The 15,148-nt window shown below is 52.4% G+C and overlaps 1 protein-coding gene and 1 pseudogene across 1 annotated transcript; both read left to right on the top strand.

Moving 5' to 3' along the window:
- Window positions 1-721: 721 nt before the first annotated feature.
- Window positions 722-2,861, top strand: LOC136453632 (uncharacterized). Its single transcript, XM_066454191.1, has 3 exons — window positions 722-1,636; window positions 1,737-1,905; window positions 2,043-2,861. The coding sequence occupies exons 1-3, from the start codon at window positions 863-865 to the stop codon at window positions 2,522-2,524; spliced, it is 1,425 nt and encodes a 474-aa protein (XP_066310288.1). The 5' UTR covers window positions 722-862; the 3' UTR covers window positions 2,525-2,861.
- Window positions 2,672-3,750, top strand: LOC136455361 (nucleoporin NSP1-like; annotated as a pseudogene).
- Window positions 3,751-15,148: the final 11,398 nt, after the last annotated feature.

Genomic DNA, 15,148 nt, shown 5'->3' with positions numbered 1-15,148 from the left:
TCCTACAACTCAGCTAAAATAGAATTTTTCTTAGCATCGGACTGTCCCTTCTGTGCATTCTTCTGGTTTCACTTCCAAATTCTCCAAAAGCTCCTATTGAGGTGAAACTTGTTTCATTGGATTGCTTACTAGCTGCATGCCCAAGCTCTCTAGATCATTTGTTCATCAAGATTGCACTGCCATGCACACTGAGCACTTTGTCGAATTCCATGTGCTAAAATCACCTTCTGGCGACGCTCAAGTCTATAAAAGATCTTCAATCTCAAATCTTTGTCGCAAAAATTGATTCTTCCGAGACCTTTGTTCTTGAGTCCTGGATTGCTTTGCTTGACTCCCCGCACTGAATTTTTTTTTCCTGTTTTTTCACTTGGAAACGCAGGCCAGGCTTCCCTCGCCTTCGCCGAAACATGGAATCATAGATTCATAGGCTGCTCGAAGTCCGATCAGCAAGCACGCTGCCAATCACAAAGCAGAGCCCGTGATCGCGTTATCGCCGCACTATAGAGTGTCGATCGAGTGTTTTCTTTTTGGTGACTGATCGTCACAGGACGGCACTGCAGCATGGACTATATGTGGAGGTAGACTACGAGGAGCTGCGAATTTCGCGCCATTTTCCAATTCGTTAACGCCGAGCATGACATTATACGTCTCGTCGTTCACCATCAGCAGAGGCGGCCACGCAACGAGGTGCTGACTGGTTGCTGAGCCGACGAGCAAGACGACAAGAGCCAGCCACCACCACCCACCACATCTCAGACCAGAAACGCCAATCCAATCCTACACATCATCGCTCCGTCTCCGATCCAAATTCACACGCATACTAGCGCCGGTAGCAGCACCGGCAGCCGCGTTCCCCTCCGCCATGGATCCCGCGAACGGCAGCGCGGGCGCCGAGCTCGACGACGCGGCCGAGTGGCGCACCCGCGCGCCGGGCGGCACGGAGTACAGCTGGCTCCGCGCCGTGCCGGGCGGCACCGGCACCACGCTGCTCGCGCTCCGCCTCTCCCGCGGCGACGCGGCCGAGGCGGCTCAGGCGGCGCTGCGCTCCCTGCGGAACGCACACCCCGTCCTCCGCGCCCGCCTCCGGACCTCTCCCTCCGGCCCGACGCTGGCGTTCCCCGACCCGGCAGCGCCTCCGGCCCCGCCGCTCCCGCTGGCGCCGCTCCCGGCGCCGGACTCCGCGCTGGACTTCCACGCCTTCCTCGAGCATGAGCTCAACCGCAACCCGTGGGCCGACCCGGCGTCCTCCGACGACGCCCCGGTCCTCTTCGCGACGCTCTACGAGCTCACGCCCGCCACGGGCAGCGCGGCGCTGTTCGTCCGGATCCACACGGTCGCGTGCGACCGTTCGGCGGCGAATGCGCTGGCCAGGGAACTCGTCGCGCTGCTGGCCGGTGGTGAGGAGGGCGGGGAGCGCGCCAACCCGGAGGATGCGGCGGCGGAAGCTGGGCTGGAGGAGAGGATCCCGCAGAGGGACACCTGGAAGCCGTTCTGGGCGCGCGGGTTGGATATGGTGGGCTACTCCATCAACGGCCTGCGGACGTCCACGCTGCCGTTCGTGGAGACCGGCACGGTGAGGTCCACGCAGATGGTGCGGCTCGGGCTCGGCCGCGACGAGACCACGAGGCTGCTCGACGTAAGTTCAAGCCTGGCCTGTTCCTCCAGACTTCCATACTCCTGTGCTAGTATTTTACATTGGCAACAAATAGATTCATTCATAGCTCATTGTCCTCTAGGCGTGCAAGGAGAATGGGGTGAGGCTTTGCTCCGCCATGGCCGCCGCGACGATGCTCGCCGCGCGGCAGTCCAAGCAGCTGGAGAGCGGCCAGCAGGAGACATACTCCATCGTGACCCTTATCAATTGCCGCAAGTTTCTTGAGCCGGCCTTGGACGATCGCAACGTCGGTGAGCACGAGTCTCTCCGGTTGACCGATTTTTTGCGTGGGAAAAATACTGTTACAGCTTATAAGTTAAATGAACAGGGCAAAGAGCATTTAATGTTGCAATGCTTAGTACCACCGTTAATCCAATCAATGTCGCAGGGTTCTTCTACTCTGCCATCACCAACACGCACACAATCCACGGCGAGGAAGGGCTGTGGGAGCTGGCCAAGAGGTGCCACGACTCGTACACCAGCGCCAAGAACGACAAGAAACACCTCACCGACATCAGCGACCTCAACTTCCTCATGTGCCGGGCCATCGAGGCTCCCCAGTTGACGACGGCCGGTGCGCTCCGGACGGCGCTTGTCTCCGTGTTCGAGGAGCCCGATGTCGCCGACGTGGCCGAGGTGCAGAGCAAGGCCGGCGTGGAGGACTGCGTCTGCTGCGCCACCGTGCACGGCATCGGCCCGTCGATCGGCGTGTTCGACTCGATCAAGGACGGCAAGCTGGACTGGACATGCGTGTACCCTTCTCCTCTGCACTCCAGGAAGCAGGTCCAAGAGATCTTTGACAAGGTGAAGCAGATTTTGCACCATGCGGCTGCGGCGGCGGCTGAAGAAAATTTTGAAGACTGCACCTAACGATTTCAGGAGCTTTATGGGGCATTTCGGTAAACTATAGGCATTCTTTTCTGGTGCAGGTTGTAATGTAAGTACAGTGAAATATAAGTGAACAGGCATCACTTATGCCTTGTATTAGCCTTTTATATTCTTTCAATTCTGAACGCAATGAAAATGTTCCGGTGGGAGGCTGGGAGCTTTGGGGTCATACCGTTGAGTCTTACGGAGTACATAAGAATGCATTGTGTCTGAAACAAATTCCAAATATAAACTCCTGATGCGTTACCTGCATTGCACTTCTTGTATGACATCAGTATATGTTAATACATGTTCCTGCCATCTGGTTTTGCTTTGAACATTCCACGTTTGCACCTAGTGGCTAATTGGATTGGATCTAATTTGTTTTTTAGGCGCATTGCGATTATGCGTAATCAGCGACCTTTTTTTTGAAGTGTCCAAATAGCAAATCCCAGCATAAAGCTTAAAGTATCTCCAAGAGTGCCCCATATCTCTTCTCCATCTATATTTTTTGGAAAAACAAAAAAACTCATCTACAAGATCTTTCCGAACTTGGCAAACCGGCCTCCTCCGTGGGTAAAAATACGCGGAGGAATCACGCGCATTGGCCCTTCCCCGCGCCGCCTCCTCCTTCCCGCGCTCAACCGTGACTCTTTCCCGCGCGTAGTCTCCATCGCGCCATAGCCCAGGTTCCGTAGACGCGGGCGCAGCTCCTGCACGACGTGGGTTCACTCCCCTCGGTCATCAACATCGGCGGCGGCGGCGGATCGCGCGCTGGCGCCGCCGCTCGAGAACTTCGGCATCATGGACCACCTCGACTTTGACGTGTACGGCGGCGGCGACCACCACGCCGGCAGGGGCTTCGGTGGCGGCGTGTCCCTCACGCTGGGCCTGCAGCAGCACGACTCCCACCACGGCGGCGGCGTCAACATCGCGTTCGGCGTGCCGCCGCCGCCCGAGCACCACCACCACGGCCGCGCCGCGGGCGGGTACCTGTTCGCTCCTCCAACGCCAGCCTGCCATCAGATGGCCGGCGGCGTGCACCCGGGACAACAACAGCACGTCCAGTTCGCCAGCATCGACGACGAGGTAGCACACGGGCAGGAGCACTACCGGGGCCTGCAGGGCGCCGGTTTTCACCTCTACCACCCATTGGCGGTCGGTCGCGCGCTAGCTCTAGCTGCGAGTGAGTTGTGAGCGATGGAGACATCGTGCCGGCACCTAGCTAGCTAACGGGTGGCCGCCGGATTCATGGCATGCGTGCACTCGATCGCGCGTGCCCATTTGTCCAGCAGCGTTGTGTACGTACGCACCGGATTTGTTTGGCTTGTTGCTTTGCGTTGTTAGGATTGATCTCATCCGACTTGATCAAACGATCGAGTCAGACCCCTTGACCGTGTTTTGATCAGGGGCGCTCAACTGACTCCTGGTCAACGGGCCCCTGTCACATAACGCTATAAAAGAGAAAGGTGGGGAACGAGGTTGGCTGACGCCACTAACCCACTGACAAACCCTAGAAGGCCTCATCCGATCGCGGGCGCGCTACAGTGACGAGAAGCACCGTTGGCCACGCCGCCGTCCTTTGGATTCCACCGCTCCACATTGCGTTGCCACTGCCATGGCGACTTCTTTCTCCTCTACCTCCTCTACCAAGCCAAAGGTATGGGCCTCTCTCTCTCTAGGTTTCACATCGATGAACTATATGATGTTTATGCCCAATTAGTGAAGTCAACCCGCTAGATGTACTCCTAGTTGATTCTAAATTCTCTAATAATGGTATCGGAGCCAGGTTAGGGTATAGATCTAGATCGGGGAAGCAATTAGAAGGAGGTGATTCGAAGTTTTCAAATCATGAAACCCTATCCCTAACCCTAGAGACTCACCCGGACATAATCCGCCTCTGAAAATACCACCGTCGTGCGGGAAGAAACCCCAAGACGCCAGCTCACCGGCGCTTCATCACCGCCATTGTGCGGGAGGTGATCCCGAGCCGAGTGTCGTGCATGCGGGCTCAGAGCACCGCCGCAAGGCCGCTCAATGGCGACGCGCTCAGCCTTGGGCGAACGCGCACGCCGACGAGGGGGCTTATTGCGGCGCCACCACTTTTCTCCACCATTTTTCTCTAGTCGCCACGGGCGACTGCATCTCGCTCGGTGTGGGGTTAGAATAGAAGAGAAGGGGATGGAGAAAGCTCGGCTGGACTGGCCGGAGACTCGCGGCAGCGGCGGTGGCACCACCTCCTTGCAGCTGTCGGCGGCCACCGCCACCGATTGCAAGGCTGAGAGAGAAGGCAGAGGGGAAATGACTAGGGTTTCAGGGGAGCCGGCGGCCGGATGCCGTTTTGTTCCCGCGAGGATGACGGGCGACCGTCGGATGAAACAAATGGCTGAAATCGCTCGGGCTGGAAGCGGCCCAGGTGGGAAGACAGATTCTCGGCCCAGACCCAGGTTGCAGCATGGGCATGGGGGAGAGCCACACGCGCTGGTGGGCCGCTGGCCATTTCTGCCGCTGGGCCGCGCGCGCACAAGCAGGCCTCTAGGCCAAGCAGGCTTCGGGTCGAATGCACAATAATTTTAGAATTTGTTTTATATTTTTAGAAGCATTTGTTTGATAATTCTATGTTGAGTTTGAAGTTCAATCTTTGCTCAAATTTCAAAACAATGAGAGAATTTATTCATAGAGTAGTTAAGTACATAGAAATGCTTTTGATAATATTAATTTTAAGATTATTTTTTATGTTTTTGCTGCAATGATGTTGATTATCTTCTAATTAAATTCGAACCAACGGGAGAATTTAATTTTAAAGAGTAGTTATACATTTTTCAAGTTAAGAACAATATTATAAGTTTATTCATGGGTTTTTTCCTTGCATTAATTCCATTTTTGCCCAACGGTGATGTGGAATTAATGTAGAAGAATATTGTATTTATGATATTGCTCTTTTTCTGACCAAAGTTGATGATAGCAATATTATATTTTTTATTTATGAGTTTTATGCATTAATTCTATTTTCAACCCAATGGTGATGTAGAATTAATGCAGAAGCACCTTGTATGTTTTTATTTTAACCGACGAGATCACTCTGCTGCAAGCGAACGGACTGCTCTGCTGGGCTATGTGAAGGAAAAGTTTTGCACCGTTCTGCTTTTTGATAGGTATGACAAATGTGAAAAGAGAACTCAGCTGGCCCAAAATGAGTTGAGCCAATTTAGGGTTGTTAGGGGTCAAAATGAGTTTAGCAATTCTCTCACTTAAGTTTTCTCTTGTTGCTTAGTTTATTAATTTTCTGATTAAATTAGAACCCGGGGGAAGATTTAGTTGGAAAATAAAGTATAAGTGAATGTTTTAGTCGTCATGACTAAGTTTTTATTATAGTAAATAGTATATTTTATTTCATCATTATGATAAGAGTTATAAGATTAAACATGTGTGTTATAGAGTATTCTGATTTATTTATGAATTTAATGTCTTGAATGTTCAAACACTTCTTGTGTCCTGAGAGCTAATTCTGGCATTTACGTCCCATTTAGGGAATTATCTCATATGGGGAGAAGTTTGGCATAGTATCTATGCTAGTTAATCCTGTATGGTGGGAGAAGTTTTGTAATGACTCGTGTTTTTATGTATCCCGTATAGCGAGAGAAGTTTGGGTAGCTCTTATGCTATCCTAGTATTGACCATGGCACAATAGAAATGCACCGTCATGGTCAATACTAACCAAAAGATAAGAAAACATGCCGGCGTGACTTGCAGAAGTACTACTAATAAAATACATTGTTTAGTTCTTGAAGTGAAATAAGGAAAATGTACTCCTATATGAATTAAGAAATAACTTTGTTTGCATGACATAATTATTTGGATGAAGTAAGTTATAAGTGTCTCCTCGTTCACAGGAGTTCTGAATAGTTCTCGAAATTATGACAGTAAAGTTTATGTCATATTTCGAGGGGGAGAATTATAAGATCAATTAAGAAAGATAAGATAAAGAACAATTAAGAAAATACTCTTCATTAAGAGTGAGATAAAGATCAATTAAGATGAATATGATCGTCGGAGGAGTACAACGGTCATAATAACGATACCCCTAAGTAGAGAAATAGCTAAATTTCTAAACCTTTTACAATTCAGATAGGAAGATAGCATAGTCAGCCAAAATTCATACTAGAAGAGCCTCAGAGATATATAAGGCAGTGCTTAAAGCGCCATATGAGATTTTAACAGATTAAACCCAAATAAAAAATTTAAAGATACACTATCTTTACAGAAGATTGGATAATCTGGGGGAGCATGATATATAGAGACCTAAGACTTAAAGAGAAGCGAGACTACGTGCCCACTCCAGTGATTAAAAAATAACAAATTTCTCAATACATATTGATGTTGTATGACTTAAGCTCTTCGAAGAAGATGAATAATATAAACAAGGATCTTGTAATACAGGAGCCTATAGAATTAATTGTCTCTTGGCAATGAAGAGCAACAACAGCCCCATACAAAAGTGTCAGTAGCTGAGGCCCTAGAATGTCTCAAAGAATTAGAAAATTAGCTTTTTCTAATGACTATGAAGTCTATGTTAGTGAAAAATTCAAATAGAGGGAGATCCCACCTCATTTGAAGAAGCTATGAGAAGCGCTCACTCGTCTAAATGGCAAGAAGCTATGGAAGCTAAAATGAATTCGATGAATACCAACAATGTTTAGGACTTAGAAAAAATTTCTAATAAAGCCAAAACAGTAGGTTGTAAATGGGTCTACAAGATAAAATGTGACTACAAAGTGAATGTGGAAAGATATAAAGCACGACTTGTAGCAAAAGGCTTTACGTAAAGAGAAAGAATAGATTACAATGAGAGTTTTTTCTCCAGTCTCATGGAAGAATTCTTTTAGAATCATAATAGTGTTAGTGGCACATTACGATTTAGAGTTACATCAGATGAATATAAAGAAGGCATTCCTCAATGGGGATTTATATGAAAATGTTTACATGGCACAACCTAAAGGTTTTATTGTGGAAGTAAAAGAACGTATGGGATGCCGCCTGCAGAAATCTATTTATGGGTTGAAACAAGCCTCTAGACAGTAGTATTTGAAGTTGATGAAACAATAAGAAAGTTTAGGTTTTAAGAGAATGAGAAGGACAATAACATTTATGCAAAGTTCAAGAATGGAAAATTCATTTTCCACATCCTGTGTATAGATGACATCCTACTCACTAGTAATGATGTTAATCTGCCATTGGAGAAGAAGTTCTTGTCCTCAAGTTTCAATATGAATGATCTTGGTGAAGCATCATTGGTTTTAGGAATTGAAATTCATCGAGATAGAAGAAAAGGGGTATTAGGACTATCGTAAAGACATACTTAGAAAAGATTCTAAAGAAATAAAGTATGCATGCGAGTAAACCTACGTCTGCTCCTATAGTCAAGGGTAATAGATTTGGGAACCTTCAGTGTTATAGGAACTAATATGAGATCGATCAAATGAACATGGTTCCATATGCTTCAGCTATTGGAAGCTTAATGAGTGTACAAGTAAGAACTTACCCTGGCGTAGCTCATGTATCCGGGATATTTTGGTAGAAGTCCAGTCTAGATATAGATCAATGGAATAGAGTTAAGAATGTCTTGCAACTTTACGAAGTATTATAGGCCCCATGCTGAGTAAGACAGAACAAGTAATTTAAAATAGTTGTGGGTATAAATGTTAAACTTCGACGAGATGTGTAGTGAAATACACATGTCGGGTACCTTAGAACGGGGTACCCCGAGCGTACACCAAAAAGTCACTTAAATCCCATTAACGACGAAGCCAGAAGGTGAGCCATGGGTTTACTCACTGGCCCTGTCGTGCCCACTGGCTCTCCATCTCGCCTAAGGCCTCGCACGGGAGGCCTCGACGCCCTGACGTAATCTCCGCCTCGCGCGAGGCCTCTCGCGGAAGGCCTCGGCAAGGAGCCCAATCTCCGTCTTGCCCGAGGCCCCGTGCGTGCAGCCTCGGATGAGACTGCTATTCTCCGAATCGCTCGAGGCTGGCTTGACAATAACCCGCCGCTCCCGCCTCGACCGGTCTTCTCGACAGCATGTCGCGTCCCATTAATGCGTCAACCACTCCCGCAATCTCAGCCGGACGATGGCTCGACACCGCGGAAAGGCCAACGGGACAAGAAGTCGCATCAGCGCCATACCGGCTGGGACAGGGCATGGCGGGGGTCACCGGCCACTGTATTCTGGCACTATGCCCACAATCAGCGCCCACACTACACTGTGCCCCGTAACTCTCGCCCCAAAGACAACGCAGCATGGGAAATCGGGCCCAGGTCATCATCGCCTTCAAACCAGCGTACTAGATCGACCGCTCCCTTCGGGCCTCGGCACACTACGCCAGGGTCTCGGCTATCTCGGGATTCACGTCTGCCGAGACCCCCCACCACGGTTAGGCCTCGGCACCAACCGAGCCTCGGCCTCGCACGACGGTCAATCCACAGCGACCCGCAAGCTGATCGCCGCGCTCGCTCCGAGGCAGCCCTGGAGCTCCCATGACGCACAGGATCGGATGTGACCAGCACGTCGCCCCAGCGCTCCAAGGACGGACCGCTCTGACGACCACACTGCCACAGGAACAGGCTACAGGGCTCAGACACGCCGCCTTTGTTTTGCACAACGCCGAATAGTTAGCACATGTACTACCCTTGTCCTCCCTTCAAGCTATAAAAGGAGAGGATTTGGGCCATTCCTAGGGGACGGAAGACGAACAACACCTGGTAATGCACACTTCCCTGTGGCCTAAGAGCAACGCCTCAAGCAGTCAACATCACTCCCTGCCGAGACCTGGGATTAACTCCCTCTCTCACCTAGCTTGTAACCCCCTACTACAAGCACTTCAGTGCAAGGAATACAAGACCGATCTCTCAGACTGGACATAGGGCACCGATTGCCTGAACCAGTATAAGTCTTGTGTCTCTTTGCATCACCATCCAAGATTGGGAACACGCAGCACAAATTCACTAGTTGGTTGAGGATCCCCTGGTCCAAAACACCGACAGTTCGCCAGGTAGGGGCCTCTGTGTGTCAGCTTCGTCATCCCAACAAGTTTCGAATGGCAGACCCCGTACGACCACTGCGTCTCGGCATGGTGGTCTAGTTTGGGAGCCTAGAGTTCATGTCTCTAGGGCACGAGTACGACATGGTACTCCTCACACCCTGAACCCCGCCTGTCGACGATGACTTCACGCACCGACAGCCCAGGCGCAGGCGGCGCCCGGGCAGCCGCGCTCGCCAGGCACAACGCGAGCAGGATCACCTCGATGCCACCCGAACCCAGGGCGACTCGCCGCTCTTCGACGCTATCCCACGACCAGCTGTTGGCACAAGGTCCCTGTTTGGAGACCTGTCTAGCCTGAGCCTAGACAAGGGAAAAACGCCGGTGGCACCCGGCGATGCCCCGACACCAAGCTCCGCCTCTTACGCTTACGCCTACATCCCTGAGGAGCTAACTCCGGCGGAGCAGAGCCAGACGACGGCACTATCTCCGTACCCCTTCGGGTTGAGAAATGCCGCCGCCTCTTACGCTTACGCCTACACTTTCGCTCACGCGGATCTCTCGGAGCGCCGCCAGCGCTTCGCCCTTAACTTCGACACCACCGCGTCGACCCACACCCACGCCGGCTCCTCGGAAGAGGACGAGGCATGGGCCGGAGTGGATTTCTCCGACCTCCACGACCGTGAAACCATGCGCCGCTTCTTGGCTGCAAGTGACTATTGCTTCGGCTACTCCAATTCCGACGATGAAAGTGCTTACGATCCTTCTCGTGAGTGCTTCCACATCGGACTTGGGATGCCAAGCATGGGCGACGAGGACGAGGGGGTAGGCAACCGCACTCCGCTTCATCAGGGAACAGGCAATGCCATGCCTTCACGCGTTGTCCCACCGGCAGCACGGAACGAGAACCTCGCCCTCAGACAATTTTGACGCCCAGACCTAGAGCAGCTCCGTGAGCTTCAGGCCAAGGTTGAGCAAGATCGGCTCCTTCTGCAACAGCTCCGGAACACTCTCGAGCAGGAGCAGCAGGGCCACGGTGACGGCAGAGGAGCCCGACGACGGGCTCGTGACGTGCACCACCGCATCAACGACGACGAAGGGGACGATCGTCCCCCAATCTTCAATCGCGCTAGCCAGAATGTCGTGGCTATGGCGATGCTAGTGCGTGCGATGCCCGAGCCCTCCACCACGGAAGGACAATGGGTTCACGGCGAGCTCCGGGACCTCCTCTAGACCGCCGTGGTGCAGCAGGCCGAGAGTTTTGCCTCCTGGCGGCACGGAGCCGTCTCGGGCCTCCCCTCACCACCGCATCGGCAGGATAGGGAGGCCTCGGTTCATCCTGAGCCTGCCCGGGTGCCGACGATCAACAGGGTCCCCTTGGTCCACGACCGCCTCGGCAACCGACGCGAGGCGCAGGACGAGCACGAGGTAGTCGGCAGGCGACGGCGCCATGACAGCGAGGGGCCCGCCCGAGGCTACCACGTGCACTGAGGTGGCCGCTACGACAGCGAGGAGGACCGCAGTCCTTCTCGCGAGCCACCCGGCCCTCGAGTCTTCAGCAGGGCTATCCGTGTCACCCATTTCCCGGCCCGATTTCGACAGCCGGCCATCCTCACGAAATATAGTGGCGAGACCAATCCCGAACTCTGGCTGGCCGATTATCGCCTGGCTTGTTAGCTAGGTGGTGCGGACGATGACCTGCTCATCATCCACAACCTCCCGCTGTTCCTGTCAGACTCGACGCGAGCCTGGCTCGAACACCTCCCTCCCTCATAGATCCACGACTGGCGCGACTTGGTCAGGGTCTTCGTCGGGAATTTTTAGGGCACATACGTGCGCCCTGGAAATTCCTGGGACCTCAAGAGTTGTCGCCAGGCACCGGACGAGTCTCTCCGAGACTTCATCCGACGCTTTTCCAAGAAATGCACCGAGTTGCCAAGTGTCGGCGACTCAGAAATTGTCCAAGCCTTCCTCTCTGGTACCACCTGCCGAGACTTGGTCCGCGAGCTAGGCCAGAACGTGCCAACCTCAGTGGCCGCACTGCTCGACGTCGCCACCAACTTCGCCTCGGGCGAAGAAGCCATTGGGGCCATCTTCCCCGACAACGACACCAAGGGGAAGCGGAAGGACGAGACCCCCGGGGCTTCGGCTTCCCACCTCCCCAAGAAGAAGAAGAAGGGCCGCCAGGGGAACCAGGAGGTCCTCGTTGCCGGCCTGATCGTGGCCGCAGAACGCAAGAATCCCCGAGGCCCTAGGGGCCCTGGGCTCTTCAACGACATGCTTAAGAAACCTTGCTCGTACCACTAGTTTCCGGTGAAGCATGCCCTCGAGGAGTGCACCATGCTCCGGCGCTACTACGCCAAGCTCGGGCTCCCTAATGACGACGCCAAGAGAAAGGGTCCCGACGATAGGGAAGGCGACAAGGACGACAGGTTCCCCGAGGTGCACAACGCCTTCATGATCTTTGGCGGGCCTTCAGCGTGCCTCTCAGCATGCCAGCGAAAGAGGGAGCGTCGGGAGGTCTTCTCGGTAAAGGTGGCCGCTCCCCGGTACCTCAACTGGTCTTAGGAGGCGATCACCTTCGACTGGGACGACCATCCCGATTATGTCCCGAACCCCGGGTAATACCCGCTTGTCGTCGACCCCATCATCGGTAACACCCGGCTCACCAAGGTACTGATGGACGGGGGCAGCGGCCTCAACATCTTATACGCCAACACCCTAGAGCCCCTGGAGCTCGACCAGTCACAGCTCTAGGGTGATGCCGCGCCTTTCCACGGCATCGTGCCAAGAAAACGTACGCGGCCCCTCGGGCGCATCGACCTGCCTGTCTGCTTCGGTACTCCCTCCAACTACCGCAAAGAGGTGCTCACCTTCGAGGCGGTTGGGTTCAAGGGAACCTACCACGCCATCTTGGGGCGGGCATGCTATGCTAGGTTCATGGCAGTCCCCAACTACATGTACCTCAAGCTCAAGATGCCAGGCCCCAACGGCGTCATCACTATCGAGTCGACGTACGAGCATGCATACGACTGCGACGTCGAATGCGTCGAGTACGCCGAGGCTATCGTGGAGGCCGAGACCCTCGTCATCAACCTCAACCAACTCGGTAACGAGGTACCCGACTCCAAGCATCACGCCGGAACTTTCGAGCCCGCGGAGGCCGTCAAACTCATACCGGTCGACCCCGCCTGCCCCAACGACCGGGCGTTGAGGATCAGCGCCACCCTCGACATCAAATAGGAAGCCATGCTCGTCGACTTTCTTCGCGCGAATGCCGATATGTTCGCGTGGAGCCCCTCGGACATGCCGGGCATACCGAGGGAGGTCGCCGAGCACACCTTAAACGTCCAAGCCGGCTCCAGGCCAGTGAAATAGCGCCTGCACAGATTCGACGAGGAAAAGCGCAGAGCCATCGGCGAGGAGGTGCAGAAGCTTTTGGTGGCTGGGTTCATCAAAGAAGTGTCCCATCCAGAGTGGTTAGCTAATCCTGTATTAGTTAAAAAGAAAAATGGGAAATGGAGAATGTGTGTGGACTACACCGGTCTGAACAAAGCACGTCCAAAAGTCCCTTTCCCATTACCTCGAATCGATAAAATCGTTGACTCCACTGCGGGATGCGAGACCCTATCTGATGAGGACATCCTCCACTATTAACCACTGGCAAAGACACAACAAAGGGCCAAGTGGCCTAGTTGTAGTCGGGCGGTGACCGTGTGAGCCTCTGAATAATCCCACCTTGCTTAGCTTGGGAGGAGGAAGCCACCTTAAAAGAGAGAGCCACCCTTCCCCTATTGGACTAGTCTTTTAGGGACATTAGGCCTTTCCCCGAGTGGGTGTGCCTGAGAACTGTTGGGGTCCGGGCAGCCTTAATTTATTGGGCCTCGGCCAACCCCACTTGGGCCGGATGCATCATTTGGTATCAAAGCTGGGCCCTTGTTTAAGGGGGTGGGAATGATGAGGACATCCTCCACTATTAACCGCTGGCAAAGACGCAACAAAGGGGCCAAGTGGCCTAGTTATAGTCGGGCGGCGACCGTGTGAGCCTCTGAATAATCCCACCTTGCTTAGCTTGGGAGGAGGAAGCCACCTTAAAAGGGAGAGCCACCCTTCCCCTATTGGACTAGTCTTTTAGGGACATTGGGCCTTTCCTCGAGTGGGTGTGCCTGAGAACTGTTGGGGTCCAGGCAGCCTTAATTTATTGGGCCTCGGCCAACCCCACTTGGGCCGGATGCATCCTTGATGGAGACAGGGATCCTGATCTTGCGTCAGGTGATGGTAACTATCGTTGTGGCGGAGAATGACACACCAATCCGGCTTCAGATCGAAAGATCGAACCCTGCAATCTTAGCACCACAGCTCCTCTGGTTATCAACCAAGTCACGGACCAGGTTGACCTCGCCAAGAAGGCTAATCCCTGCCTACGCAATGAAGAACACAAGCAAGAACAAGAAAGATCGCAACCAAATTGCGGATGTATGATTAATCTCACGAGTTGGGGTCTCACAAACCGAAGAACGGTGAAACTGTTTCTTAACAGAATAATCTAAGCAAAACCCAAACCCTAAAGTAGGTGGTGGCTACTGATTATATAGCCTAAGGGACGTCCAAGGATCCCTCTTCACATCCTAAAGGTGTCCCAACACGTTACAAGGCCCAACGGCCCAAAAGAAGGTGTCGCAGCACCCTGACAGATTCTGGACGCTGACTTGTTTCGACGATTCCTGTTGATTCTGAAAATATTTTGATGTGAAACCACTTGGATTGACTTCCTTATCAAATTATCTTTCCATCCATTTGTGGATCATCGAAAACGGAGTTCAGATGCGTCCTAGGCGTCCATTTTATTGCAGACTGGTCCTGATGGCCGAGGCAGACTCGAACTCGGATTGGACTGGGCCTCTGGCTTGGCTTGGACGTCCTTGCTGGCCTCCTAAGGTGGTGGCCAAGGAGGAGGACGTCCAGGGCCATCTCTTAGGTGTTCTCTATCTTCTTGGGGCGTGCTCCAACTTGGGCCTGGGTCCCAAGGATGTCTAACAAGCCCATGACGACAGTGTAGCTCCCGCCAGAAATAGCGACAGAATATATTAGTGATTTGGAGGCCTTGCCGACGTGATATTGAGATGGGACTAGATCTATTTGAAAGCTTATCAAACAAGCTTTCCATCAAGTGCTCATTGACCTCGATCGCACTCCGGATGGATGAGTTATGGCCTTCCCAATGAGGCACTGTCGGTCTGCCGACGAACCAAAAGTTCAACTTTGATGAACTTCCATTATGAAACACATTTGAACCTACAATCAAATAGTGACATGTACATGTGGAACCAAGTGAATTATAACCAAAGCCACTATGCAAATGTAGGAACGAGCACACCTTATAATCATTGTTCGTATCCGAAGGTGCCATGTCCTCATCATCCTCCCCTTCTTGACAACAAACCGTCCTCGGTTTGAGCTTAGCTGGTGGACAAGTTGTCGGTAGTAGCCAACATTGCTCCCCTTCTTGAAATTTAACATGTTTCTTTATAACAAAACTAGGGGAACTTGACATGACAAGATTATAGCAATTGCAATCCTTTGGTTGATC

This window comes from Miscanthus floridulus, chromosome 5, assembly GCF_019320115.1.
Source record: "Miscanthus floridulus cultivar M001 chromosome 5, ASM1932011v1, whole genome shotgun sequence".
Lineage (NCBI taxonomy): Eukaryota > Viridiplantae > Streptophyta > Magnoliopsida > Poales > Poaceae > Miscanthus > Miscanthus floridulus.
Note: the sequence above shows the minus strand (reverse complement) of the source record. Positions and strands in the feature narration are given on the sequence as shown.

Coding starts and splice junctions, on each gene's coding strand:
- LOC136453632 (XM_066454191.1), top strand. CDS start 863: ATGGATCCCGCGAACGGCAGCGCGGGCGCCGAGCTCGACGACGCGGCC. Junction 1,637..1,736: donor AGACCACGAGGCTGCTCGAC/GTAAGTTCAAGC, acceptor ATTGTCCTCTAG/GCGTGCAAGGAGAATGGGGT. Junction 1,906..2,042: donor CTTGGACGATCGCAACGTCG/GTGAGCACGAGT, acceptor TCAATGTCGCAG/GGTTCTTCTACTCTGCCATC.